Source organism: Apus apus, chromosome 16 (assembly GCF_020740795.1).
Source record: "Apus apus isolate bApuApu2 chromosome 16, bApuApu2.pri.cur, whole genome shotgun sequence".
In the NCBI taxonomy this organism is placed as follows: Eukaryota; Metazoa; Chordata; class Aves; order Apodiformes; family Apodidae; genus Apus; species Apus apus.
Genome location: NC_067297.1, coordinates 13,140,204 through 13,167,432, shown reverse-complemented (window position 1 = coordinate 13,167,432; position 27,229 = coordinate 13,140,204). Strand labels below are relative to the sequence as shown.

General features: G+C 42.7%; 1 protein-coding gene across 1 annotated transcript; it reads right to left on the bottom strand.

The window, feature by feature from the left end:
- Positions 1–1,670: 1,670 nt before the first annotated feature.
- Positions 1,671–27,229, bottom strand: PTPN11 (protein tyrosine phosphatase non-receptor type 11). The gene is made up of 16 exons (XM_051633932.1): positions 27,058–27,229; positions 22,494–22,616; positions 21,281–21,475; positions 19,917–20,109; positions 19,037–19,153; positions 18,421–18,534; positions 14,423–14,519; positions 13,753–13,832; positions 13,451–13,609; positions 12,304–12,435; positions 11,257–11,411; positions 10,722–10,789; positions 9,889–10,040; positions 6,454–6,566; positions 6,140–6,241; positions 1,671–5,108 (listed from the first exon to the last, which is right to left on the bottom strand). The coding sequence occupies exons 1-15, from the start codon at positions 27,069–27,071 to the stop codon at positions 6,172–6,174; spliced, it is 1,782 nt and encodes a 593-aa protein (XP_051489892.1). The 5' UTR covers positions 27,072–27,229; the 3' UTR covers positions 1,671–5,108; positions 6,140–6,171.

Genomic DNA, 27,229 nt, shown 5'->3' with positions numbered 1-27,229 from the left:
CCCTCCCCAGCCCCAAAGCAGCTTATAAAACCACTGTTATATGCAGAGATAGATGCAAACTGTTAGATGCATTTATATTAAAAAAAAAAGTCAATCTTACCCTGCAAGATAATCGCCTTAAGGCCACGCTGCTCTGCACAGCCACTGCCCTGCTTGGGGTTCAGCTTCTGCATCAATCTGCAGAGGCCTCAACCACGGGGCTTTGCCTCCTTCCTGGCATTTCAGTAGATTATCTCTGTGCTGTGCCCTCGCCTCGAGATTAAGCCTGTGTTACTACAGATTCAGCTGCCATTTGCTCGGTGTTCACCCAGCGCTGCTCACGTTGTCTGCCTTACAACACACAGCATTTATGTCCCAAAAAAGCTGCAAGATGGCTCAGCTGCAGTTTTACCAATCAGCCCCAACAGCAAGATTGAGGATGAGCTTAGTGGAATCTTTCTTTGAATTCAGTTTCCCTTGAATTTCTTTGAATTACAACCCCTCCCTATGTTAGAGAAGCCACTTGGGCTCTTTCTTCTGGGAATCAGTAAAAGCCATGACACGCCTGGTGGGAACCCTCCCAACAGCTGTAAGGAAGGAAAAGCACTATTAGTGGACCTAAAATTGGAATGAGAGGCAACACGTGGGGCCACACGCACAGTCGTCTGCTCTAGCCTACAGAACTGCTAGGATGTTACATTTTTGGAAGTGCTACAGTCAGAAATTCTGATGGCTTTTGAAGTATGGCAGCAGTGGCTGGTAGAGAGGAGCCTGGGGAGCAACACGGCTCCTTTCCAAAGCACCAGCCCTCTCAGTCACTGCAAGGTGCTGGCATAAAAGGATCTCAGGAAACAGCAGAGCCCCAAAGACAAATGGTGTGAGAGATGAAAGATCTGAGAGCAAGCAGCAACAGTAGAAAGAGCAACAGCTTCTTTCTCCCTCACCCCAGAAGAGCTGGCTGCAGCTCAGTGCGATGTGGACAGAGAAGCAACTGGGTTGTCCTTCCTCTCCCCAGTTAAAAGCCATTGATTTCACACTAATACCCAGCAAAAACAGAGGCTAAACCTCACTCAGCATTTGAAGAAGTTGCACACCAAGTTAAAAAATCAGGAGAGAAACAATAAGTGTCAATTACCTGGAAGCGGAGCAGGAAAGGGAAAGCAGGAGGACAATGACTGCCCTGACCACTGCAGGAGCACAGGGGCAGGACTCCCAGGACAAGCACCAGGGAGGTCAAGCTGGAAAGGCAGTACCTGGACAGCCTGGAGAACCTCCCACGGGGCAGCCAGCTGGCAGCAGACAGCAGGAACACAAAGATAAGAGCTCCTATACATCATATTTAAGAGGAGTTTTGCTCCAGTGGCTCTCAGGAAGGACAGCTGCTCCTCAGGAGCCTCTCATCCCACAGGGGAAACACGATGACCCAGGCTTGAAGACCAGTGCCCATCCAACACCATCTCCTCTGACTGCAAGCTGGAGAACAGAGTAACTGACAAACCATCTTAAGAAAATTATTTTTATTTTTTTGTTTGTTTGTTTGTTTCCTTTTTTTTGAAGTTCTGGTGCTTACAGATATGCTTTTATTTCTGATACTACAGCTTTGCAGCAGTAAGAATCACAAGGCAGCTTGCAGAGCAGCTGAACTAAGACCCATAAATACCAGCACAGAAAACAATGGACAACCACCAATATTTCTATACAGGAACTATTATTTTAATGTCACATTTTGACAATTGTAAATGGTCTACAGAATGGATGTGGGCAAAAGGCAATAAGTGAGTCTTTTGAAACACTAGATGTATAATAAACAGCACATTATCAACATTTACATGATTCACATCAAATTGATGACATCCTAAATGTATTCCTTTTAAAGGATAGAGATTTTTCAATAAAATATTACATTTCATTTAATACTCTGGTACAATACTTCATACATTGCAGGAAAAAAAATAAATGCAAGGTCTACTCCACCTAATAAGAGGATCCTTTTTCATTAGTCTTTAGTACTGTAATAAAAAAAAAAAAAGATCACAATAATGTCATAAATAAACAGGCTTGAAATTATTAATTACGTTTCACTATTTAAAAGGGGGAAATTAAAAATTAATTTGAAATTATGAAGTTATGGGTAGAAATCAAAACCTGACGACACATCCTAGTACCAGCTGCGATTTTTCCCATATCCCTACAATAAAAAAGGAAACAGGTTTTACAACTTCGTTAGCTGCATCCTAGTTAATCGTGTTTCAAACACACATCTTAAAAGGAAAAAGTAAAATTTGGTCAGGATTAATAGGAGAACCAATCAGCCCTAACAACAGTTAGCTGAAATTAAAGTGTATGCTCTAAAACATTCAGCAAATGAAGCCTGCAGCAAATTCCTGCTGGCATAAATTCCTGTGCCTTAGGAGTTGGGTTAAAGTTTCCCTTGTGGTATAAAGTCTTCTACATCAGAACACTTCAGAACTGCATCCCTTTTCCATTCCATTGGTACAGCAAAAGCTTAACATTTATTCTCTAAAAAACTCACTAGAAATACATGAAACCCACATTCACTTATCTCCCCTGAACCAAAGGACATTTCTCTTTCTTGTTTCATCTGTCATAAACCTCAGCCATTGCCTAAAATAATTTAAAAGATGCTTTAAGAATCACCCCTCTCCTGCCAGAGCACCAAAGGCAGATTTTATTTTGCAAGGTCTCCCCTCTGGTATTCAGCAGGGCCTCACACTCCAGTTGAGAGAGGAGGATTTATTCACAATCTTTCAGATTCTGTTCCCCCTCATTGACATTCTTCCATCATATGCTCCCCAGGATTAATACACATTCTGCAGTAAGAATTCCCTGGTTCCAAGAAAAAAAAAATAATTAAAAAATTCTACAGAGGCAGATTCTTAACAGCTAAAATGAGGTCATAGGAGGCAACTTCACGTTGGCCACATAACTGATTGCTGCTTATACAGGTCAATCTTTTGAGACACATCACATAAACTGAGTTCATTACAGAGTTCAGGTTCATTCAGGATCCTTCTCTTGCTCTTCTTGACTTTTCCCCTGACTTTTCAGTTTGGTGCAGAGCAGCTCCTGAACACACATTCCACCTTGCTATAATGCATGAAGTGTGGAATCTGTCTCTGCACCAAATTTCAGACAAATATTTAATTGCTGTCATTGCTCTGTACAAATACTGACACAACTGATCCCTGTTGAGAAGGATGAAGCTGTAAACAGGGACAGGAGAGGAAGCAGGTGATGTAGAACAGGTATCTCACTACCAAATGAACAGATCTCTCTCCCATCCTGCCTAGAAATGTCAGATCTAGAAAGGGCACAAGTATTTTTGACTAGTGAATAAGGCTGTGATATCAAAACATGTATCATGGTATGCTGGTGACAGGAGTTCCAAAAAAACCCAAACAAAAACCAAACCCAAAGTCTCAAAGGACAAAAGGCAAAGTAAGAAAATTCTGCTTAACATTAAAGAAGCACCCTTCATTCAGTTCAAACTAAGTGTTCAAATATTTGATTTTGCAAAGCACTCTCAAGGAAAGGTAATGTCATCTCCCACTCAACCTTTCACAAAGCTGCACTAATTACATTCCAGGCTTTAGCATCATTTCACTGGTAAGGCCAATGACACCAACCTGCTGGGCCAGCACCCCTGCAGACAGCAAGGAAATGCAGTGCTCACCACCTGCACCCACTGCAAGAATTCTGTAACTCCAGAGAGGTGACAGAACTACCCCAGAGCCATGGGGACAGGTAAGACACTCCCATTAATGCACACATGCAGCTGCTGATGGCTCCAAGGGGAGATGCTGGCCCAGATAATTGGACAGAGCAAACTAAGCCAAGAAACCCAGTTACTTGGCAGCTTAACAGCAGTTCTTCATTCCAGAGTCTCTAAAGGAGGACTTTGTCTCATTTACAACAATCAGAAGTGGTTTCAGATGAACGTGATTTTTTATTCTAACAGGGACAGCAAACCTAGGGCAGCTCTGAAAGGCACTTCAGGTAATGAACTCCTGCCTGATGGAATGACCCAGAACAAGCTGCTGACCTTGCTGCCCTTCCCAGCTAAGGCAAACGTAGTGGGTAGGTCACTTCCACATGCTGCTTTCCCCACACAGCTTTAATTTAGTCACTCACACTAGCATAAGGCCTTACTAAAAAATCCAGAAGGCTCAACAGCTTCCACCTCCCCAGCACAAGGGGAAGGAGGTTACCACGTACTAAGGTAAGTGCCTGCACAGCGGGTTAACTCGTTTCACTGGGTTTACTATGTTGTCAAGGTGTGATCATGCAACTTCTCAAAATACCTTAACTCTACAAGTTCAATCTCCTGCCTAACAGATGAACACAAACTACCACAGACAGTGTCCTCACAAGCCACTAGGCCACAGTGTCTTTTGAGAGATACAGGAAATTGCCATTTTGGGGAGAGATCATCTAAAAGAAATTTCATGTGATGTAAAGGCTACCTTGCATAATTACTGAAAAACAGACCATCCAGCCACTCAGCGAAGTCGTAATCAAAGCCATCAGTTATCACAAAAAGCACCTTCATATCAGTAACTGCTCACCCCAATGAAACTCAGTCTGAGTTTGAAATGTGTTAGGACTAATTTTACCATGTAGGTGACTCTATTCATGCTGGTGATCCACTGTTTTCAAACAATCAAGTATTGTTCCCACCAGTATTTTACATTAGTGTAACGGATTTATCCATGTCATTGCTCTCCCACCACCCACCCCTCCAGCCCCCCAAGAAATATCCCACAACTTCTCAAATAACAAAAAAACCCCAACTAATAGCCATACTGTGAAACAAAAATACTATTTAAAAAAACAAATGCATGACAGTCCAACAGTTTGCTGGATTCAAAACTGACTCTACAAAGTATTTGTCTACATTGTAGAAAGGATTTCCTTTTATTTGGAAAATGAGCAACTGTGAATCAGGTATTGGAGAGAAGAGATAAAAACAATCTTTAGATGGTCTTAAGTTTTGCCTACTGTTGGAGGATTCAAACCGTAAATAAAAAGGTACCAAGCCCTCAGAGTTCACCATTCTTGTGAAGCTTCTTCCATCTCTTTCTTGACCTTTTTAAAAACCATATTAATATCTGGGAAAGGAAGGGAGAAAAAAATTCAGGAAAAAAAACAAGCCCAACTTGTATTTCTTATTCTGACATTATACAGAAGTGCTCAATTTTGACACATGAAAGCCTTGAACTCAAAAGTCTCAAACCCTGATTATAAACTGTGTGTAAATCATTTCTAGACTTGAAGATGATCCCTGGAGTAAATGGATCAAACAGTTACCAAATGGAGAAGGGAAAATAGGTTTTCTGAGGTCTTTGAAAACAAAAGAGGAAAGGTGACAAAAACCTTTAGATTAGAATCCAAAATAAATTAATTACTAAAGACACCTTAAATCCAAAGGTATTCCTTTGCTGTATTCACAGCCCATTAACAGAGGTATCAGATATTGGTTATTAGCTTATAACCAATAATATATATATTTATTTATTCAGTTGTCTGATTGCAAGAACCAAATTCTAAAGGACATTTTAAAAAAATAACAAAGGGATCTACAGATTCCTCTCCCAGCAAAGGCAAGGACTTCTTTTTCCCTAGGATGGCAATAATACTACACCAGCTGCTCACAGCACACAGCCACAGCAGTAATGTTGCTCATCACATTTTTTATGAGGCTGAGCAGGAGATTAAGTGTTCTTTGAACCTCTTCAGATGCACACAAATCCTCAGCATTGACAAGGAGCAAAGATCACTCATAAAAGACATGGAAAGTTCAGGCTGTAGTTGCTACTCATCTTTTGCTAGTACGCAGAACTTCAAATTTTAGTCTCTTGACCAATAAAGACTTGCAGCTTGTGTCACCAGTGAGTCAGGGCATGAGAACAAAGGCCCAACTACCAAGCTAATAATCCATATTGTTTTGAAAGGGTAGACCTAAATACAAATCAATCGAAGTTAGCTTCTGGAATTTAAATGCCCTAAGGGGCTAGATGACATGCACTCCAGGCATTAGAAAGTCCTTCCTGTAGTTCTCATAGCTCAGGTTTATGAACACTTTCTCCAAAACCCCACGGCTCCAGGCTGGGTATGTGCCCTCACTCCTGAACACACTCACCTGCCTTTGCATGGAAGTCTCTGTACATCTTCTCATCTGAAACTTTTCTGCTGTTGCATCAGCCCCACATTTTCATATACTCTAGCACTATCTTCTCTCATTCTGAAATGAAACAAATATTTACAATCCAAAGAACCCAGTTCCAGAAAATCACATTTGTACACAGCAGTGTCATCCAATGACAATTTATTTTGCTCAATTTAGTTTAAAAGCAAAACACAGGCCAACAGACACCATGGTAACTCATTTGAGGTCCCTGAAGATTACTTAGTACAGTTCAAAACTTAAGACACCAACAACAGAAGCAAACTTACTCTGGACACGTTGGGGTTGGGGTGCAGGGTGGAAGAGGACTCTGATCTCCACTTGTCTGGTCCGATAAAGAATATTTTATGTTTGTGTATTCATGACCTTTCCTCTTACTCTTCTGTGAAGCAAAATGCAATATAAATGCCAGGTTTTGTACTAGTAACAGAAAGCAATCACTGAAGTGGTGCAGAAACTACATGCATAACTTAACTGTGCATGTTTCTAGAAGCAAGGTTTGTCTGTGAAAAGAAGCAAGATCAATTTTCTACACAACTCACACAACATGGATAAAACCTCAAAGGCTGGCTTTAGCTTTTTGTTACAAGACCTGAAAAGCCTCACTTTTCAATATTCCTCTTTCCACCACCATCTCCAGCAGAACCTATCAACCTCACGAATCAGCACTGGTACACAATCTTCATCTTACTTGGCAGAAGAAACCACATTTCATTCTTTAACAGACAGCACCAGCCAGTGGGCTTCCCACTGACCTTGTTTCCAGCATAGAGATGTGGCCAAATGAGTAACAGTGTTGTTTGCAAGATCTCCAATAAAACATCATCTTAGCCCATTAGGTTTAATATGAAAAGAACCCAAGCTGTTATTTGTATTCTGCAGCATATGTTCCAAGCTGCAGCCAGTTGTGCTGGCATTCATCTAAAGACACCAAGGCTCCAGCAAGCAGAGCTAGGCTAGGAAAGGAAGGGGATGTGGCTTCATTTTCAAGACAAACATTCACAATGCATACATACAATGAAACCTACATATAATTAAAGCCTTGCTTCAAAATGTTACAGGGTACTGGCTTTTTTTGTTGCTTGGTTGGTTGTTGTTTTTTTTTAAATGCTCAAACAAGTATTAAATAACTGGCCTGAAACAGTCTCATCACAGAGGGTGTCAGAGCCTCTGGGGAGAGCTGGCTGCTGAGTTTCCATTAAGAATGCTCTGTACAGCAATGTAGGTTGAACTTTTTCCAAGATGGCCTTCTGAGATTGGCTCAAAACTTGCTTAACTTGTTCTGTTATTTTACCGAGCTTCTCCCCTTTCAATCTCCTAATTACTCCTGACCTTACTCACTTTCAAATAAAACACCAGTCCACATCAATTACCTGGAAGGTTAATGGTAAAAAATAAGATCTAAACAGAACACAAAGGTTCAAATTCTGCTGCATTCTACAGTGTTATTGGTACAAACCCCTCACCTGCCAATAATATTCTGAAGCCTAAAACTAGGGCTTGATTTCCACCCCTCTGTGGAATGTAAAAAGATTCAGTCAGTTCTTCTATTACTTAAGGTGACTGAAACAGACAAAACAAGCCAAGAAAAAGCAGGCTTCTGTCTCCTCTTGCTTCCACTTCATTCACTGTAACTATTTGTTCCATCTCAGAATAACAGAAACGTGGTGAGAACTGCTAGTTTCTAGATGTGAAGATATGCACATTTCCAGAGGGGAAAACACCAAACAAAAAGACTGAAACAAACCCACTTTGCTTTCCTCTGCACTTGTAAGAGGACAGGCAATATTTAACACAACACTTAACTCTGTGGAACCCTGAGGCTCTCAGCACTGCAACGCAAGAGGGAGTTCTAGCAGAGGAGGGAAATTTTTCCTAAGTATAAACAAAAGTCAGGCAGATCTATGTGAAGGGAAGCAGCTATTCACATAATCCACTTATTCAGTCCTGCTGACTGCAAATCCTGCATGAAAACAAGTTAGCTAATGCCACTACCTAATTTCTTCTCAGAGCTGACTTGTGCTCATCCACACTGAAAAGCAGGCAGGGAGCACGATCTCATATTCTTTCCCATAAAGGTGCCCTAATTTGACTTCACCAGGTTTTTTTCCCAACTTTCACTGTTTGTAGTTGCAATTAAAGCAAGAGTAGAGAAGGTTCCAGAAGTTGAAGTTTCTCAAAATACAGTGTTTCATTCCCAAACTTACCTTTTTGGGATGAAATTCAAGCATTCTGCACAGTATTTTACTACTCAGCCCATTTTTTTCTTGCTCTGTCAAAACATCCTTTGGAGCATTCCCAATTCACCATGTGTTTCTCAGGACATTAGTTCCAATAGTCATCACAAAGCTTTGCTTTTGCCTGAGAAGTTTTTATTCCTATAGCTGCCCCTAACTCTAGTTACAGGTCAAGATCTCCTGAGGTAAAAAAACTTCTATTACCATTTCTTAAACTTTTATACCTGTGCCTTCTGAGCTAATAATGGAACAGGAGATGAAACACAAGTAAGTAATGGCTATAGGAGAAATACACTGCTCCATTATATATCAAAATACTATTCCAAATCCACTACAACCACCAAGAGAGAGTCACAGATCTACTCTGTCAACAGCAGCAGCAGAATGAGGCCATATTCAAAAGGCTGAGGACACAAGGCTGGCATAATTACACACAGAGAGATATGAAGGAGCTCTAAGGAGAAGTGAGACAACAAAGCCAGGGGGAAAAGTACACCTGAGGGATTTCTTGTTCTTCACTTTGTGTCTCATCACCATCAGAGCACACAACAGCTGTCCTGGGGAGAGGAATAAAGCCTCTCTGCTGAACTGTGCATCTACATCATGCAGGCAAATAGAAAATAAGCTCTGCCACACTCCCAAGCAGGCAGAAGGCACACAAGTGTGCTAAGGCTGAGCTGCAGAGGGCAAGATACTGATATTCTGAAACAAAACTACAGAAAACCCAGGTCATCAGAGGTTAGACAGAGAATGAAAGCAACAGTGAGTAAAATGTCAGTTCTTTTTTACAAAACAAGGTAACTTCTGTAAAAGATGGTAGAATTTGAGTGCAATGAAGTATTTAAACAGAAAGCAAGGTGAAAGCCGTCAATTATTCCAAAACTACTCATCTTACCACACTAAAACTCTCCTCTAATTGCTTTTGTTTGGACACTGTACATGTAACACGTACTAGCATTTGAATTTTATCATTATACTTTAGAAACACAGTTAACAGACTTGAAATCTCTTCAAAGCTCAATACAGCACAAGGTTCTGTATTAATTAACAGTCTTACCTTTTATCCCTCTTGCACAGAAAACTAGATACTATTAAGGGAATTTGAGATCTGGGGTGCAGGGGCTGGGGGACAGGATCCCACATATACAAGCATTTTCCTGGAAGGCAAAGCAGCAGTAGCTGCAGTTATATGGAGAAGCCTCCCAGACTGATGATTTTCTTCCTTTGCAAGTGGCCAAACACACTGTTTTTACTTTACTTTTCCAATACCACTTAATAGTTTGAGTAATTCTTAAGCATAATGATTCGAAATACAGACTAACTTCTCTTAACAGGGTTAAGAGGTTATAAAGCCAGCCTTTCAGCAGTTGTGCCTCCAAAAGCCACAGAGAGCCAACGTGCAGCTCTGCTCCCTGTTCCAATGATAACATGTTCCTACATAACAGGTTATCCTCAGGACAAACATACCTGCTCCTCTTCAATCCTGCGCTGCAGAGTCTCAATGTAGTGCTGCACTGCCATGTAAATAAACCTGTACTGTGCTTCTGTCTGAACCATTCCTGACCTCTGGGATCTCACCATCTGAATGGTCTTTGGAACATCAATATCACAGTCCACACCTAGGAAGGAGCATCACAGCGTTAAAGACAGTGGAATTAAGCTTTGTCTTTGGAGGAGAGCCTGGCCTCGCCTTCCAGCAGAATGATCTTGCACTAAGCAAGTTTATAGAATTATAGAATGGTTAAGGTTGGAAGGGACCTTAAAGATTATCAGGTTCCAAGAGAGGATTTGTCCTTGACTATTAACACACAGCTCTGCAGAGCTACAGCATGATGCATGGGGAGAAAACTGCAGCAATTCATGCTTTTTCAAGATGACACTAGATGCAGCCGAGCTCCACACACACGTCAAGAGCTTGTGGCAGTTCATCCACAAACACCAAACCCCTCCCTGAAAAGAAGTTACTGAAATCCCCCATGCATCAGTACACTGGCAGCCACACACTCCTGAATGATTGTAGAAGAAAAACAGAAAAATAAATAATAAAAATAACAATAAGAGAAACATAATCAGACTCCTGGCTAATCCTCAGCTGGAGGTTTTCCTTATGCTGCACTGGAGCAGGGTTTCAGCACCTTGATCCAACTCAGTCAAGAGGAATGAGCAAGTCCCCTCTGTGCCAAACACACACCTGCTTTGTAGCATCACTAGAATCCTCTATCCTATCAACACTCCTCATGTTTTACTGTGGTGTATCTGGCAGTGACCCACAGGAAAACAAAAGGGGAAGCGAAACCCACCTTTTTCTCTGATTATGTCAATCAGAATATCAATCACAATGAATGTTCCTGTTCGCCCAATCCCAGCACTGTAAAAAGAGAAGGGGAAAAGAACAAGTTATTGTTTTACTCTTTCTGAACAGAAAGCAAAACACAGAAGTCTAATACTAAAGACACATTAGACTTCAGAAGTCAGAACAGCACTTCTGTACCTCAGCATTTACTAATACCCTTGAATCAGAAAAAAACCCTACAAGGTCAGATCAAATGTATCTAGCCAAAACTGGTACCATCCTCTCATACAACATCACAAATCCTTATTCATACAGACAGGCACACTGTGAAAGCCAACCAGGTGTAACCATCTGACACCCATCTAGAATGTACCATTTTGCAAATAGAAAGCAAACATCTTGACAGAGGGAAGTCTGAGTAGCTCTCAGGGAAAGTTTTCTTTAAAGTTTTCAGCTCCCCATACCCAAAATCCCCAAATGACCAAACAGAAGTCCACTGGCACAGAGAGTAGCAGGAGGAGAGGCACAGAGCAGCACCATACCTGCAGTGGACCACAACTGGTCCTGCATCAGAAATGCTCTCCTGCTTATGGTGGACCTCCTCTAGGAAGTCTAGTACACCTCCAGGGTCACTTGGGACTCCGTGATCAGGCCAAGTTCTGAAGTGATATTGCCAGACTGTCCTCTCTGTGTTCCCCTGGAAGGAAGACACCCACACATGACAACAAAATCCTTCAGATTAAAATCCAGCTAAAAGAATGTATGTGGCAAAGCTGAGTCAGATCAGAAGATGCCTTATCCAACCTGCTGCTCAGTATCCACAGCACCACAACTCCTTCAGAGGAGGGAACAAGCCAGAGTTCTCCCTGGTCTAACTAGCTGATCACACCACCTGTTTCCTCAGCTCCCTCTTTCTCATGCAGTTGTTTCCAACATTTCCCTCCTCACCTCTAGAAGCCACAGCAAAGTCCTGACGGTGAAAAACTGCAAAGGGACCTTCATCTGTCATACTCCTCATTCTTAACCTAGCAGCACTTTCCTTGTGCACTTCTTCCCACTCACCAAATCCCACAGACATACCAATCTAATATATTCTGCTTATGTGCTTCTTACACAAATCTCTTTGCACCTTAAGCCAAACTGTTCCTTAACAAGGAAGTGCTATGTCCACACTAGTTCACTGTTTCCTTCCTTATTTTTCGTATCCCTTCCCCTAAGTGTTCTTCCCACAAACTGGACCCACACAAAACCATTTCCTTCTGCTGCAACCATCTCCACAAAAGGGATCAAATGCCTGGCTTCAGTAAAGCATGACTGTTTAAAAGCATCCTCCCTCTTTCCAGATTTCCTCAAAGATCTGCAGCCATGCATCTTCTGCCAAGAAGTGCTTAGGTATAAGCACCTTCTATTATCCCAAGGACAAAGAGAAAGATGGATGGAACTAAAGCTGGAGCTTCAAAGAAAGAGACAGGGCTCAATTTATTAATCTCTTAGTGCTTTTATTGATTGCAAAGAAACAGTCTATTTCTGCTTTTTTTTTTTTTTAGATCTACAGCCTAAATTAAAAGGACAGTTACTAACATACTTACTTGTCCAACTTTAGAAAGCTTAAGTTCTCTTAGTGTGTAATCATGTGCTGCACTCTCCTTAACATTCCTAACCCGCATAACACCGTACTCCTTCAGGGAATACTCGTCAGGCCAGTATTTGACACACTTACTCTGCAGGATTAAAAAAGAAAGAGTCATCAGGCTGGACTGTAAACTAGTTACTAAACACAGTCCTGAAGCTTTCATTTCTGAATGCAGAGAGGACAATTACCAGTGCCCACTGCACATCTAGCTGCCAAGATAAAGCACATTTGAGAGGGGAGTTTATCTTCCCCCTACCAAACACTAGATTATTTCAGACAAACAGGTCCAGGCAATCTCTCCTTTTAGCAGCTTTCGTGATCATCTCAGTATCTGCTTTGCCTTGATAGTTTCAACACCTGGAGATTAAAATACTGTTACTTGTATCTCCACCCAACTATGGGTTTAAAAATACTGAGAATTTCCAGAGGAATGATGTATAGCCTTACAGGACTTTAAGAACAGAAGGGTTAAACCACATTTGGTTGAGGGATTCCCAGACAGGTAGTTTCAGTCATAATCACTAGCTCAGCACATCAGAAGAATGTTATCAAATTCAAGCACAGAAAATAAAGCCAGAAGAGGGAACAGCATTTTAGTCTAGAAATGTGCCTTGAGTGAGCTGAATATGGGGCAATCACTTCCACACTGTAGTTTTTAGGTAAGGAGGAGTATCATCTCAATTCATTCTTGTAAAGTCCCACAGTTCTGCTTTTCTAGTGAAGTCTGTACAAGCTTGGTAAGCTGAAACAAATGGCAACACTTTCGCTACAGGAACAGGGAGAAGAATGGCTGTTTGGTTCCATCTCACATTCCAGTGCCTCATTCCCTGCATCATTTTAAAATACATTGACTCACATTCAGTAGCTAAAATATAATCAGTCAATGCTTAAAAAGGGAGACCTGATGATATGATAGGAATTTACCCTCAATTCCCACAAACACCAATGAAGAAGGACAGTCAGCACCTTCCAGGTGTCCAAAGACAGTGGTTGCACACCAGATTTCAGCATATCAATATATACCAATATTGAAATCAAATATAACTGAGTCAGTTTAATCCTTATTTGTATTCAAATACTCTAATTTGAGAGTCTGTTCTTACCTTTCCTCTTTCAACTTCTTTTGTTGTCATAACAATCACCCGAGAATTCTCCTGGAACACCATTCTCCAAAAATCATTCACTGTATTCTGTAGGCAACCTTGAGTAGCAATGTAGCTTTTTTTTGGCTTTGAGTTGTTACACTTTGTTTCAAACTCAGGCTAGAGGGAAAGAAAAACAAAACAACAAACAGTTTAAAAAATAGTGACAAATGGTGACAAGACTAACTTGGTTTTAGGCGGGTATGTTACAAAGAGGAGATGGGCTGTGCCAACAAGACTCCTGTAGGTTGAAGTATACTTACCATAATAATGTTAGCATTGATGTAGTCTGAAACAGGTTCATTTGGATCACCATCATGTAGAACAACTCTGGTATGATCAACTGCAAGAATATATATCTCTGTTACAGCTGTGATCACACAGCTATTTTTAAATATCCCCCAGACAGGTACATTTCTTATTGCTACCAGAAGCTATTAAGTTATCAAACTCAATAAATTAGTGGCTAGAACATTCAACCTTTCATCTTTTGTCATTTCTGAAAACAAGTGGCCACATCATACCAAGCTAGAACAAAAGAAGTGTTCAGGACCCCTCATAACTCACAGGTACATGGACTGTCAAGCACTAAGTCAAGGGAAATGGCTGCTGGATTTTCACCATGCAGTTTTGTACCACAAATTAATCCTCTTCAACTTAAGCATTTCAGTTTGCTGAGTAACAGTTCAGAGATGTGAGGCTTTGAAATGAAAGCTGAAGATAAAAACAGTATTTGGGAATCAAAATACTGGTATCTACAAAGTGCAAATGTTTGAAGGCAAATTGGAAATTGCTTGGGCTAATACTGACACATGAGGGGAAATGATCCCTGAAGAGAAGCAAAAGCGTAATTAACCCTGTATTTACAAGTTAAGAAAATAAAGCATAGAAAACTAGCAGGCTTACATTGTAATGGAGGGAATCAATACTTACAGGGTAAAATGTTTTTGTATCTGTTTTTGTTTTTGTTTTCCTGACGCTGCCCTTCTTTACGACTATAGAGAAGTTTACATTCTTGCTGCTGTAAAGTCTAAAGGAAAACAACACAAATAACTGGTTTTAATAAAAACAGTATGGGCTGTTCCACTATCATACTGATCCTTTCTCACAAAAATGATAATACTTGATTATAATGCTAGATAGTTAGAGACAGAGGGAGGTACTGGGTTTCTCCATTCAGACTTAGTACAGCATTGCTTCCAAGGTATGCAAGAACCACAAAAGCTTGAGTGACAAGGCCAGCTACTTTCCATCTGAAAATTATAAACACCTATGAATTCAAAGCTCTTTAAAGCACAACCTATTATCAGCAAGTCCTTGTGATACTGCTCTGACCAAGCTGACAAGCTGGTCCTTTAAAGCTGTAAGACCCTGTGCCAGGAAATCAGAACTGGCCACAAAGGACCACAAAAAAATTTTGTCTGTGGGAATCTGGCCACGTTAAAAGGCACTTGAAATAAACCAGACACCACAGGCAACATTCTATGGAGCAGGTCCAAGAAACGTATTTATCAGTAGGTCTTTCTCACCAATCATAAAAGTTAGGAGCACTACTGCATTTCACTTTTGCTAAATCAGGCAGGTAAGGAGTTAAAAAATTTCCCTTGAATTGGCATTAGCTTTAGTACTGATAAAGATTAGTAACAAATGCATCCAAAACATTGCCAGCCTGCAAAGGAGTAAGGTCCTTTGCTGTTATCATCCTTAATATTCTTGCAGAGATTTCTTTTGCTTTAAAACTTGTGCTTCTCAGGCACATTTGCTCACTTCTGCTTTGGTCTCTGTCATTGTTACTGCCACACTTGGTGACCTTGGACAATTAAGCTCATCCCAAAGACAGGGAAGCCAAAGAACAATACAAGAGACCTGCAAGGTTTCATGCTTGGGAAACAAAAGACAGAAAAACTATCCCAAAAAGCATTGCCTGCTGCTACCAGTGATGGGTGAAACAGCAGTTTGCAGTAAGCTCACCTCTTGCCACTGCAGGAGTATTTCAACTGCTGTTACCACAGAGCACCTTTACAGAATATTAACATTTTTGAGTCTCAGATAAGCGGAACATCAAGTGAAAGACCTGAAAGCCAAACTCTGCCAGCATGTTAAAAAATGGAAATAAGCGAGAGTGCGGAAACCATAGTTTCAAACACATCTTCACTTCATACAGCTAATTATGATTGCTTTGAGCATCCCTGAGGAGAGATATGTGAGCAGCAGCGACTTCTAACGAGCCCATTAAGAGATGTACACAATGCAACAATAAATCTGAAACAGAGCCCTCAATTTCACTACAGCACCCAAGCACTGAGCTCATCCAACAGCCATTTTTCAGAAGCAAAAACATTACAAGGACTGTCAATGTTTCTGTCTAGTGGCTCAGAGCACAAGAGGTACATTCTTAAATATGCCTGAAGACAAGTAATTTATAACCACCATCCGGACTGCCAAACCATAAACAGCACAGGCAGAGATCCATGGACAACCTAGAGTTTGTCCCCCTGCCTCCTGCCACCAAGGTTGACAGCTATAGCTTTCAGCCTGAGGTGAATGAAAAAGCATGATGCTAGAACTGCCATGAGACTGCTTCATTTCCAAAAACACAGTGGAAAAAAATAAGGCTTAGTGCTGACCTCACTAACAGCAGTGAAGGGGACAGAGGAGAGGAATGTCTCACAAGTAAAATCTTTCATTTCTTACATTTACTTCTTCTGTAAGACTTTGGGCTATCTAGCAAACACTCTTCTTCAGGAAAGCCACAAGACAGGAAAACATCTTGCCTCTAAGGACCAGCTGATAAATCCATCACAAGATCAATGTATTTAACAAAGACCAGAGGTCAGAAGTCTCAAGTGTGAATGAATATTTAGTTGTATTTTGATAAATTAACAACGCATTCCTAAACAGACCCCACAAAAGTGCTTCCCTGAAGAAAACACAACAAATCACAAACAAAAAAGCCCACATTAATTCCCATGGCTTCTAGTAAACCAGCACCAATGACAAGAAGGGCCAGGGTTCTTCCCTTTTTATGCCCCCTGAGTAACAGTAAGGAACGTTTAGAGTCCCCAGGGAAGCAAACAGACACCTTTTGCTTGGCTAACTTGCAAATAAACATATGTTCAGGCTAAACTAGCAGTGGTCACAGACCCAATCTACATGACTGTGCCATGGCAGGATAAAGCCCACCACCCATCAGTCTTTGGAAGAAGCAGATATGCAAGTTTTAGCCCTTCAGGCTCCAGATCAAAGTTCAGGTGTTGAACTCTGCAAGAGAAGCAGTTCAGAGGTTGTGAACCTTGCCTGAAGCTAAGCTGACCTCAGCAGTAGATGAGAACTGCTCCTCAGGGGATCTCCTGTTAGGGTAAGACAGAGTCCCAAGTCCTCAACCATGGCCAGAGTAGCCCCTGCTGGCCTCCTTCCCCCTCCAGGGGGTTTTTGGGCCATTCAGCAGCCCTGGCCAAGGACTGACCCCCATGCTGGCCACAGGGGAAGAACAAGGAGAAAGCTGCATCCTCATTTTATCATGTCCCCACTGCCACAATATCCTCTTCTTATCCTTCATCCACATTGGTAGTGAAATGTGTTACTTCTTTCTTTTGCTTTTCATGGAATAATTTTTCTCCTTCTGACACCAATCTCAGAGCAGACTGGACAGTACATTCAGTTAATTAACATGTCTAATAAAAAAAACCAGTTTCTTCAAGAATGTGTCCCTATTCAAGACATCCCAAACTAGCATTGCAAGAGCCCAAACCTGTCTGGCTGTCAAGGAGCAGGACTTCCAGTTTCCTGTTGCCATCTGCTGGTGGAGTTCCAGACTCCACCATGGTTTTCCCATGTGTGTGTGGCACGAGCCAGGCCATATTTAAGGACACTTGTAAAGCTTTTGACCAGGCCCATCACGTGGATGCAGCTGCTGGTGACACCAGCTGACAAAGTAGGGTTAGGAGCCAGGTGAGACTCCAGCAGTTTGGAGTGTCTTAGTTAATACTCATACTTAATTTCCTCTGCTTGAAGAATTAACAGTTTCAGCTGTTTTTTCTTTCAAATTGAAGTAGCTCCCTGAAATCATGAGGGCTTCAAAGGGGGCAGCTGGGACAGCACAGCTACATTCCACACACAAGAGGTGTGTGGATAAGAGACAAGGAAATGCAATGCTACCTTCTGGGAGGAAAATGGAATTTTGGCTGCAGGCAGAAATTAAAAACCCAAAGTAAACAAAACCAATCTCCAGGAGTCCAAGGAATACATACAATCAATGTTGTCACTACTGCTCCACAACAGTTTTAAGATCTCCAAAACCAGCTATCAAAAAGCCACAAACTCAAGGGCAAGAGCAGATATTGTCTGAGAAATGACAGTGAAGTTTCCTTAAAGCAAGGGTACCCAACCTCCCAGCAGAGCAGAGGGCAAACCAACCCATCCTCTGCATTGACACACAGCAGAAAGCACAGTGCAGTCCCCTTCACAAGCACAACACATCCCACAGCTTCCAACTGCATCCAGTACCACTGCTGTACTGGTGCTTGGGTCACCAAGTATAATGCAGGCTAAGAATTAAGTCCTTTGCCTCCATAAACACCAATCCAGTCAACAGGCCTCTTCCTGTCCATAGGAAGAAAAGGAACACAGGAATGAACCTGATGAATTGTCCCGGTGGGCCATGAACAGCACTGAAGATCATCAGCTCAGAGTCAGGAGAAAAGGCAAATATTTCAATATTTTTTACTAGCAGACACAAGAGTGGAAGTGGTAAAATCTTAACCCATGCTGTATCTGACACAGGAGATAGGTACAAGAACAGGGATATGAAGCAACAGAGGGAGGACTTTCCAGAGGGAGGAGATGAGAAAATGTCAGGAAGGCAGTAACAAACCTAACTTTTTAGTAATGTAGAGATTTAATACCACAACACTTGGAATGTAATGAAATACCTCAAATTCTTCCCAGAAGCCCTGCTTGACTTTATCTGTAGTCTCTGCTAGCTTGCTTAGCTCTCTCACTCTGCTTTCAATCTCTGCAGCATTAATACGGGTAGTATTCAGAGGCTAAGAAAGATACAAATATTAAATAAAGGTTTAACAAACAACAACTGTGAGAAGACACTTAAAACACACATCTCCTGCACTAAGTACATTTTATAGAGGCAACTCTAGGATCCAGACATCTATTTGGACTTCAAAACTTTACAATTCATACAACAAAGAGCAGTGAGGGTAAGAGGAAGGGGGCAGGAAACAACCGCATTTAGATAAAGTCTCATGGTTGTTCTTCAATACATGAAGTTGTCTCATTTCTGGACTCGTGCTGCAACCCCCATGGACCACGATGGAACCAAGAGAAACTCTCCATGCCCCAGAGTCACAAGAATCTATCATCCACAGACATATAAAACATTGTTCCCATTTAAATGACTGATTTTGTCATCCAATCATTCATTTTTGCATTAATAAAAAATCAGATGTCTCAGGGAACACAGGGAAGAGCCTGTGCTTCAACTGCATATGCTGAAGGTAGCAAAGCCTAGTGGTGTCTTGTCCATTCACTCACCTGCTTGAGCTGCAATACTGTGCCCAGAGTTTCTACCATAGGGTTCTTCTTGTAATGTTCCACTAGATCTGTCAGAGAGTCAAATTTCTCTCCTCCACCAACATCGTATTTTAGATCCTTGAAAGACAGATGCTCATCAAAATAAATGCACTTCATCCAATAAAGGCTACTCTAATATCATCTCTAGACTATGCAACACAGGAGAAATTCTCTTTAAAATCCTAGGTAGAAGAATCTAGAAAAATCCTTCTGCTAAGGGATGGCAGGAACCTAACAAAAAGAAACACATGTAGCAACCCACGGGCATATCTGAAAGTATCAAAAGACTAGAAACAAATAATACTTCAGTGAAGAACTACCCTATGTTAAATTCAAGCCTTAGATTTAAAACTGTTCCTTGGACTCCATACTCAAAATTTTCACAGAATGTTGATCATCTATCAGGTGCATCTTTATAAACTGACAGGAGAAATAGGCATACTCGGATCTCTACTTGTCCAATTACTCATGTTTTTATATATAATTTATCCAGGAGATTGCAACTCACTTAAGAAGATTCATGAACATGAAAGGCTCCATCAGCTGAGGATTTCAGACAGACTCTGACACAACCAAAAGCAAATCTCTCAGAAGGTACCTGACAGTATAGCATAGCATGACATGATCCAGTCAGGCAAGCAGTCAAAAAAAAATCAACACTAATTAAATGTTGATGCTATCAAATTAGCCAGTGTAATCAAACAGATGACACCCAGCACACAGAGTGCACCAGGGGAAGGGTGTTCAGTGCCCTGCAGTGCAGGGGAAGGTGCCCCCCTGTTGGAGCAAACCCAGTGCCCACAGAAGGAGCCCTGGGAAAGCAGCTGGTGCTTCACCATACCTGGCAGTGAATCATGACGTGTGTCACTTTGGATTTCCCATCATTACTCTCTCCTTTATCATCTCCAGTCCGGACAGAAAGCACAAAGTCCCCAGGGTGGCTTTGACTCTCACGCACAAGAAAGCTTCCATGTTTTCCTTTTTCTGTTAATAGTTTTTCAGCTTCTCTTCCAGAGAGATGCCCATGAAACCACCTTTAAATACACACATAGACAGGGACTCTGCTTGTCATTCCAGCTATGGTTGAATCTGCTTGTTCTAAATATTTATTATACAGTAAAACACTTAAGTGCACTGAACAACTACATCCAGGTCTACAGAAACCCCGAGTTTATAAAAATAAAAACCAAAATAAGCCTTGCAAGTGTACACATACATACACACACCAGTGACTGCAGAAACACTTTAAATCAAGCACTTCCATAAGCACTGAAATCAGCATTTCACACAAGCTTCAAAGGAAGCTTTGATTTGGATCCCTTAAAACAGCCCAAATGGATTCCTTGGTGTCCAATAACCACGAGCTTACACTGCAACCTCTTCCTCAGCCAAGGCTTTTTTTTTTTTTTTCCTTCAGGAGGTTGCACTTTCCTGATGAAGCTGGAAGAACTTATCATCCTTGAGACCTTACCCTTCCATCACACTAGGACAGGATAATCACACCAGTCTCATTTCTTCCAGAAACACAGCCCAGAGGGCAGTAACCCTCCCCATTGCTGTTGAACACATTCTGAGGAGTGAGAGAACTTGTTTCCATGTTCTTCCTCGGTTTTTTTTTTTCACTTCTGAGAATAAACTGCTTTCTGAGAATAAACTGTGGCTTTCTACTGGCCACAGAGGTTTATGTCTGACACACACAGAGCTCCTCAGCATACACCAAATCTAAAGTCCCAGGTTCTCCTCCTAGCCATGTTCCTCAAAACAGGAGTCTGAGTAACCTGAGGATTCACCTTCACTTGCTCACACCCAGGGACACTGCTGGAAAAATAGTACAAGGTTATATGCCATGGAATTTATCTTGGAATTCCTTGCAGTAATAACACCTTCAGGAAGCTTTGGGAGAACTTCTATAATAAAACATTCTCCCAGTAAAAATAAAGAGAAATATGCCCTCTTTTGTAGTATTGTATCACACCAGGAAGAATGCTGAAGAAAATAGGTTCTGGGGCTTAGACTGTTGCCCCTCTAATCTTGTTTATTAATCTCCTTTAAAAGTAATCTCACTAGGATCAGTGGGACCACTTTTAGCACAAGATAGTGGCCACCCTTTCACCAAATGGAAGCTGACTGTAGTGTTCAGAGGGATAAAACATGCATTTATTAAGAAGTGCACAGACACTGAGGTATCACCACTCTTCCTCTGACCTTTCAGATGTAGGATCAGCACAGTTCAGTGGGTATTTCAACTCTATAACATCTCCATTCTTCTCCTTCAGCTGTCCATGATGTTCCATATAATACTGGACTAACTCAGCCAACGTAGCAAACTTCTCTCCTCCATAGAGGTCATAGTAGTCTCCTGTGTTCTGGATCTTGATGTGGGTGACAGCTCCAGTTCGTCTAAGTGTTTGAAACAAAGGGAAACCCACCCCAGTCAGCTGACTTCCAATCAATCACTTCTGTACTCAGTGTTCTGTCGGCCGAGTCAGAGAAATCCATACTGACATTTGTGCAATTTTCCAACTGACATAGTGCAGAATAGCTAAGCTAGTGCACCTCTCCAGTGTGCTTCAGCCACACTTCAGTGGCTTGCAAGAAAGCGAAGGGGCTCACCAACAGTCAGGAAGAACAGAGGGCAAAACAACTTAATTCCCTAACGAATGGATCCTTGAAGCCAGTGAGAGCCCTGTGGCCTCACGACCTCCGACAGAAACCCCTCATACCCCCAAGAACTGCCCCCACACACACACAAGGGGTGGAGGGGTGAGAAGAATTCAGTGTTCTTAAGACACCCATCAGAGCTTCTTCGCTCCTTTCCTCTGAAAGAGTATCCTTCTGTTCAACAAGGCCCATTATTTCAAAGATATCCAAGCAGCATTACTCTTACCACCAATTCCACTTTTCCCTTTTCCTTCACCTACTTCCTCCTGCTGTCCTTTTCCCATCCCTACCACTGGACCCACAGTGTCAGGGGACAAATGTTATCAAAGGCCAATTTTGGAAGCCGAGGTAATACTTAAAAACTTGCTGACTTTTCCTGAAACAAGAGAATCTGGAGAGCATTTTCTTGCATGTGTCCAATCAGTAATACAGATAAGTACTGCTACCTTCAGATGGTTATCAAATATTTTTAATGGGTTAATAGTAATGCTATTTTGAATCTACTTCTGCCTCCTCTTAACTTTTTCTGTCTCTGCAGGGTCAGAAACCACCCCCCTTCAACCTTTAGTTTCTCCTAGATGGGTAAGATTATTTGGTAATTTCTTTGCAGAAAAGTGAAGGAAAAAAGTAGTGACCAACAGACCCTTCCTTTTTCATTTCTCACAAGCAGTTCATTTATAACTCTTTCCCATAGAACAACATCAAGTTAAGACCTTCACCCATCTGGGGAGAAAGACAAAAAAACATTTACACTTACCTAACAGAGAGTGTGAAGTCTCCTGGGTTACTTTTGCTGGGCCGTGCCAAAAAGCTGCCATCTACTCCTCGTGTTAACAGGAGGTTTTCTGCCTCCACCCCAGTAATATTTGGATGAAACCATCTACAAGAGGTTAAACATAAAAAGTGTTAATAAATAAAGAGAAGATCTTCTGGTCTTCAGTTACACAACAAGACTAAACAGAACAATCCAACAGCTTCAAAACCAGGAAGTTCCTAAATTGCTCAGAATCTCTATCTTAGCAGAAAGTCTAAGTTAAGAATTTCATATGGCATCACCACTTTATGTATTGGGAAGAGATGCTTTGTAAGTGAAAGAGCTACCCCCAGACACACTCAGCCTTGGATTAAAATCACATCAAAGGTATACAATGTAAGCAGAGAGCACAAAAGTCATGCAGGACAGGACACACATAGCAACTGAATGACAACAAGGAAAAATACTGTAAAAGAAAACAAAACATCCAAAGCGACACTTGACAACATGGTAAAGGTTAAATTTTTACAAAACCTCATGCTTTAGGACACAGGTTGACCACCAGCTGGTGAGGGTCAGAAGGGGACTTCACTTGTGGACAATCTGTCCAGTTGCCCAGTCTTCTTCCAGCCTCCTCAGGAAGGTGGTGCTGCCTGCTGCCAGGAGCCCCTCTCTGTCTCCTCACTACCATGGCAATCTCTCTGGTCCAAATACATCCCGCTTAAATACACACAGTGGGGAATCTCATCTCAATATTCACCACCCACAACCAGCCTCCTAAGTGACTATTATAGTGCCCTGCCAAAGGAGAGCTCTATATGGTCTATATCTCAGAAGCTCAGTGTCCCCACCTATGGCATTAACTTCTGGGAGACTTATTCTTAGCCAGGCAATTAACACATCTGTGTTTCATCTATAACCAAGGACTTTCACTGGGCTCCTGCAGGACTAATTTGCATCCCCATATTCTGGATCAAAGTCTGGAGTTTTCAATGGTTTTAGAAAACAAAGTTTAAAAAAAAAAACCCACAACAACAAACCACCTCAAAGCCCAGAGACACAGCCACTAAGAACTGTTCCAGTGGCTTTGTCAGACTTGTACTTGGTAATTAAATTATTAACTTTATTGTTCAGAGTCATCATAAATCAGGCACTACAGAGGGCAGGAGTGAACATGCACACCTGTATCTGCAGAAAGAACATGGGCTGCTGCTCCTCTTGGTACACAAGGCTCTTAGCTCCTCCAAAGTGAAGCAAAACCTTAAGGCAAAGGAGTCTGCAACCAACCTCAACACAGCTGTAAGTGCTGTATCTAAAAAAAAATAGCACAGCACCTCTGATCACTCATGACCAGCCTGCAGTAAATTGCTAAAACAGCCCCATGTGGGAGTGCCTGGCTAAATTCAGGGTTGTCACTTCCATTGTTTCAGCAATTCCTTCTTTACTGAAAAACTCACAATATTCCTACCCCAGTCTTATCCAGCCTGTCCTCTTCATGCACAGATTCTCATGGCAACATTCTGGAAATTTTCCAGATTCTAGGATAGCCAAACCTCTAAAACATCACTCAGGTGGGAATTAGGGTTACTTAAGGACCAGTTCCATGTAATAAATTGATGATTCTTGGTAATCTTGCTTTTTTTCTCTAGCTGAGGATATTGTGCTTGCACCAAGAAGATGCAGTAAATACCACTGTATCTTCAACTGAAGAACAACAACAAAAATCACACCTATGCAGCACAGGTCATGAAAAACTATATTAAAAATACCTCCAAGTTAACAGCAAATGGGAATGAATTAATAAAGAATGCTACATCTATCTAATGACTACTCAAAGGTCAAGAAAAGTTGTTTTGATGCAGTGTCTCAAAAGAAACTGCACAAGTGTCAGCACCTGGGATGAACAGAACATCGAATAATGTATTTCGGAATATGACAGGTTGATCTGAGGAAGCTGATCACACATTCACCACAATTTCACCTTCAAAATTTTACTTCCATTAGAAGAAAACAAAAACAAACAAACAAAAAGAAGTGCAGCAACATTTCTAAGAGTTTATAAGCTTTTTAAACATGCACTGGATTCATGAGATATCTTTGGAAGCTTTCAAGCTCGTATACAAAAATGGATAAACATGCAAAGGAGAAATTCTTGGGATCAGGCCTGCAGATTTATTATATTATGGTAATTCCATGAACTTTAATATAGTATCTTCTGTATCTTACCCTAATGAAACTGGAAGAAACTGCACGAGTTGTTAAGAAGATGTAAAATAATAGAAATACAGTAAATTAACGAACAGAAGGGACTACAAAAACTGCTGCTTAAAAGAGAGGTTAAAAAGATAAGAGATTGTCTAAAAAAATAATCTCACCCCAAATATACCTACACCCCTACGGAAGATGGCAAAAAGTAAGTGCAGTAAAAGCAAAGCTGCATCTGGAAGATGGATGGAGTTTATTGCACTTTATGTAACTTTTGTTCTAAGGGTAACTTGTACTCCTGCTCTCTCATCTTTGTATTTTTGGCTTTGAGTAGGAAGCTGCATTTGTCAGCCACCCCAAATAGAAAAATGGGGGTGTTAGTGATCTCTGTTCCAGGGTTCCGGCCGGGTGGTGGGGATGGTTCATTTGAAATGCCATCACATCCGTGCTTTTGAACCTGGGTGGCTCCATCCCTTCCAAACCCGGAGGAGATCCCACAGGCACTGTGGGCACAGGCACCAGTAACGTAAGCTCCAGAGAGGACTTTCTCTCACACTTCCTTTTATAGGGATGGAATGCATTTTAGAGCTTTTTTTTCTGCTCTCCTTCTTCAGCCTCCGAGGCCAGCAGGTGCAGAGGTTATCCCAAGCACAGGACAGCACAGCCAATAAATACAATCAAGCAAGTAACCCAGGCTGTAATTAACCAAGCTGTCCTCGCTGTCCCTGCAGCACTCTGCACAGCCCTGCTGACCTGGGGGCTCAGGAGAGCACCATTCCCCTCCCTCCTCAGTTCACAGCAAGATGGAAACGTTGGCAGGAAAGTACCCAGTGAAACAGCAGAGGTCTCTTTTACAAAACTCAGGGGTTGTCAGCTAAGCAGGAAATCTTCTGATGAAAACCACTACCTGGCAGGAAACACAACCTTGCTACAAATCTCTTCTTGTGTTAGCCTAGTCCAGAAAAGAGCAGCAGGGTCTGTGTTTGGTAAGTCATACATCACCAGCGTGTTTCTCTCTTACCAAACTGAAGGGAGAAAAAGAAAAAATCAATGCATTTTTCCATGCCATGATTGAGCTTTTCTAATCACCTTTCCAAGAGCAGGAGATTAAATCAGTTCTGAGTCTCAGCTGTCACAACTGTAGCATTCAGGGAGGCGGTGACTGGTAGTTTAATTACTCCTATTTATAGGCTCATCAGTTTATATCTCTCATCTTTTTCCAGTCTGCTCACAAGTTACAATTTCTGAGCAGAATAAGAGGATTACTCCTCTCAATGAGAAAGTCTGGCAGTATTTTGAAAAGGTGACTTGTGCCCTTGTTGTGCTGCTTGAGCAGGGACACTCAGAACACCCAGCACACACCAGGGACCCTCCACACAGCAGAAGAGCCCAAATTCAACTACAAACAGCTACAGACTGAGGACCTGCCCATCTAGTTCCATGATCATAAGCAGAACAAGAAGGTGAACAACCCACTGTTAAAGGAGTTACATTTTAATAGGTAATAGAAATGTATCAAATATCAGAATAGGTATGTTGGATAAGCATGTAAAAATCTTTTTCCTTTTTAGGACAGCATTTCCTCTGAAGTCTAACACTTACCTTAACCTCTTGGCCCAAAAAGGGCTGTTAAAATAAGACAAACGTCAAAACAAGTACAATGAGAAGCGACAACAAAGAAAACAGATTCAGCGTTATCCCTCTGAACTTGCAACGCCACGAGGGTTTGATGTAAGCCCGAACGCTGCTAATGAACTGCGAGCCCCGAGCAGCTCAGCTATTGAACGCTGGTTTTGAAGCTGCCTCGTGTTTTAGCTTCGGCTGCCGGGAGCCCCACCACCCGCCCTGGCCCGGGCTCCCGGCTGAGAACGGGGCCGCCACACGAACGAAGCCCATGGCTCCGGGGCACACGCTGCTGCGCGCGGGGGGAGACTCGCTCCGACACTCCCCACCAAGCCAAAGTTACGGCGGCAGCTCCGCCTCCGCGCGGGGCCCCGGGAGCCCGATGCCGGCGGCCCGGCCCCGCCACGCCGGGCAGGGCACACCCCGGAGCGAGGGTCCGGGAGCAGAGCGGGCCAGGCCCCGACTCCAGCCCCGGGCGCGGAGCCGTCCCGCCCCGGGAGCGGGAGGGGAGCGGGGCCCGGAGGCGGCTGCCGGCAGCGGGTGGGCGCTCCCCCTGCGCCGCAGCCGTGGGGCGCGGGAGGCCCGGCCAGGCCCGGCCGGCCGCGGGGACGCGGCGCGGAGCGGGAGCCCCGCAGGAGCGGGCGCTAAGGGTCCCGGGCCCCGCGCAGCCCGGGGGGCAAGCGGTCCCTGCCCGCCTTCCCACCCCCGCCGGGCTCGGCGCCGCTCGCTCCCGCCTCACCTCCGCGATGTCATTTTCTCCCGCGGCCCCGGCGGGTCGCGGTGCGCCCGCCCGCCCGCCTCGACGGCCGCTTCTCACATGGGGCTCCCGGCGCGGCCCGGGGCGCCCTGCGGGGAGCGCGAACAACGGCGGCCTCAGGCCCCGGAGGCGCACGGAGCGCGGCGCGGCCCGC

What these genes read in the sequence shown, in the direction of transcription:
- PTPN11 (XM_051633932.1), bottom strand. An exon ending in TCAATGCTAACATTATTATG is followed by an intron (nt 13,610 to 13,752) that starts GTAAGTATACTT and finishes CTTTCCCTCTAG; the next exon opens with CCTGAGTTTGAAACAAAGTG. An exon ending in AAGAAGTTGAAAGAGGAAAG is followed by an intron (nt 12,436 to 13,450) that starts GTAAGAACAGAC and finishes TTAATCCTGCAG; the next exon opens with AGTAAGTGTGTCAAATACTG.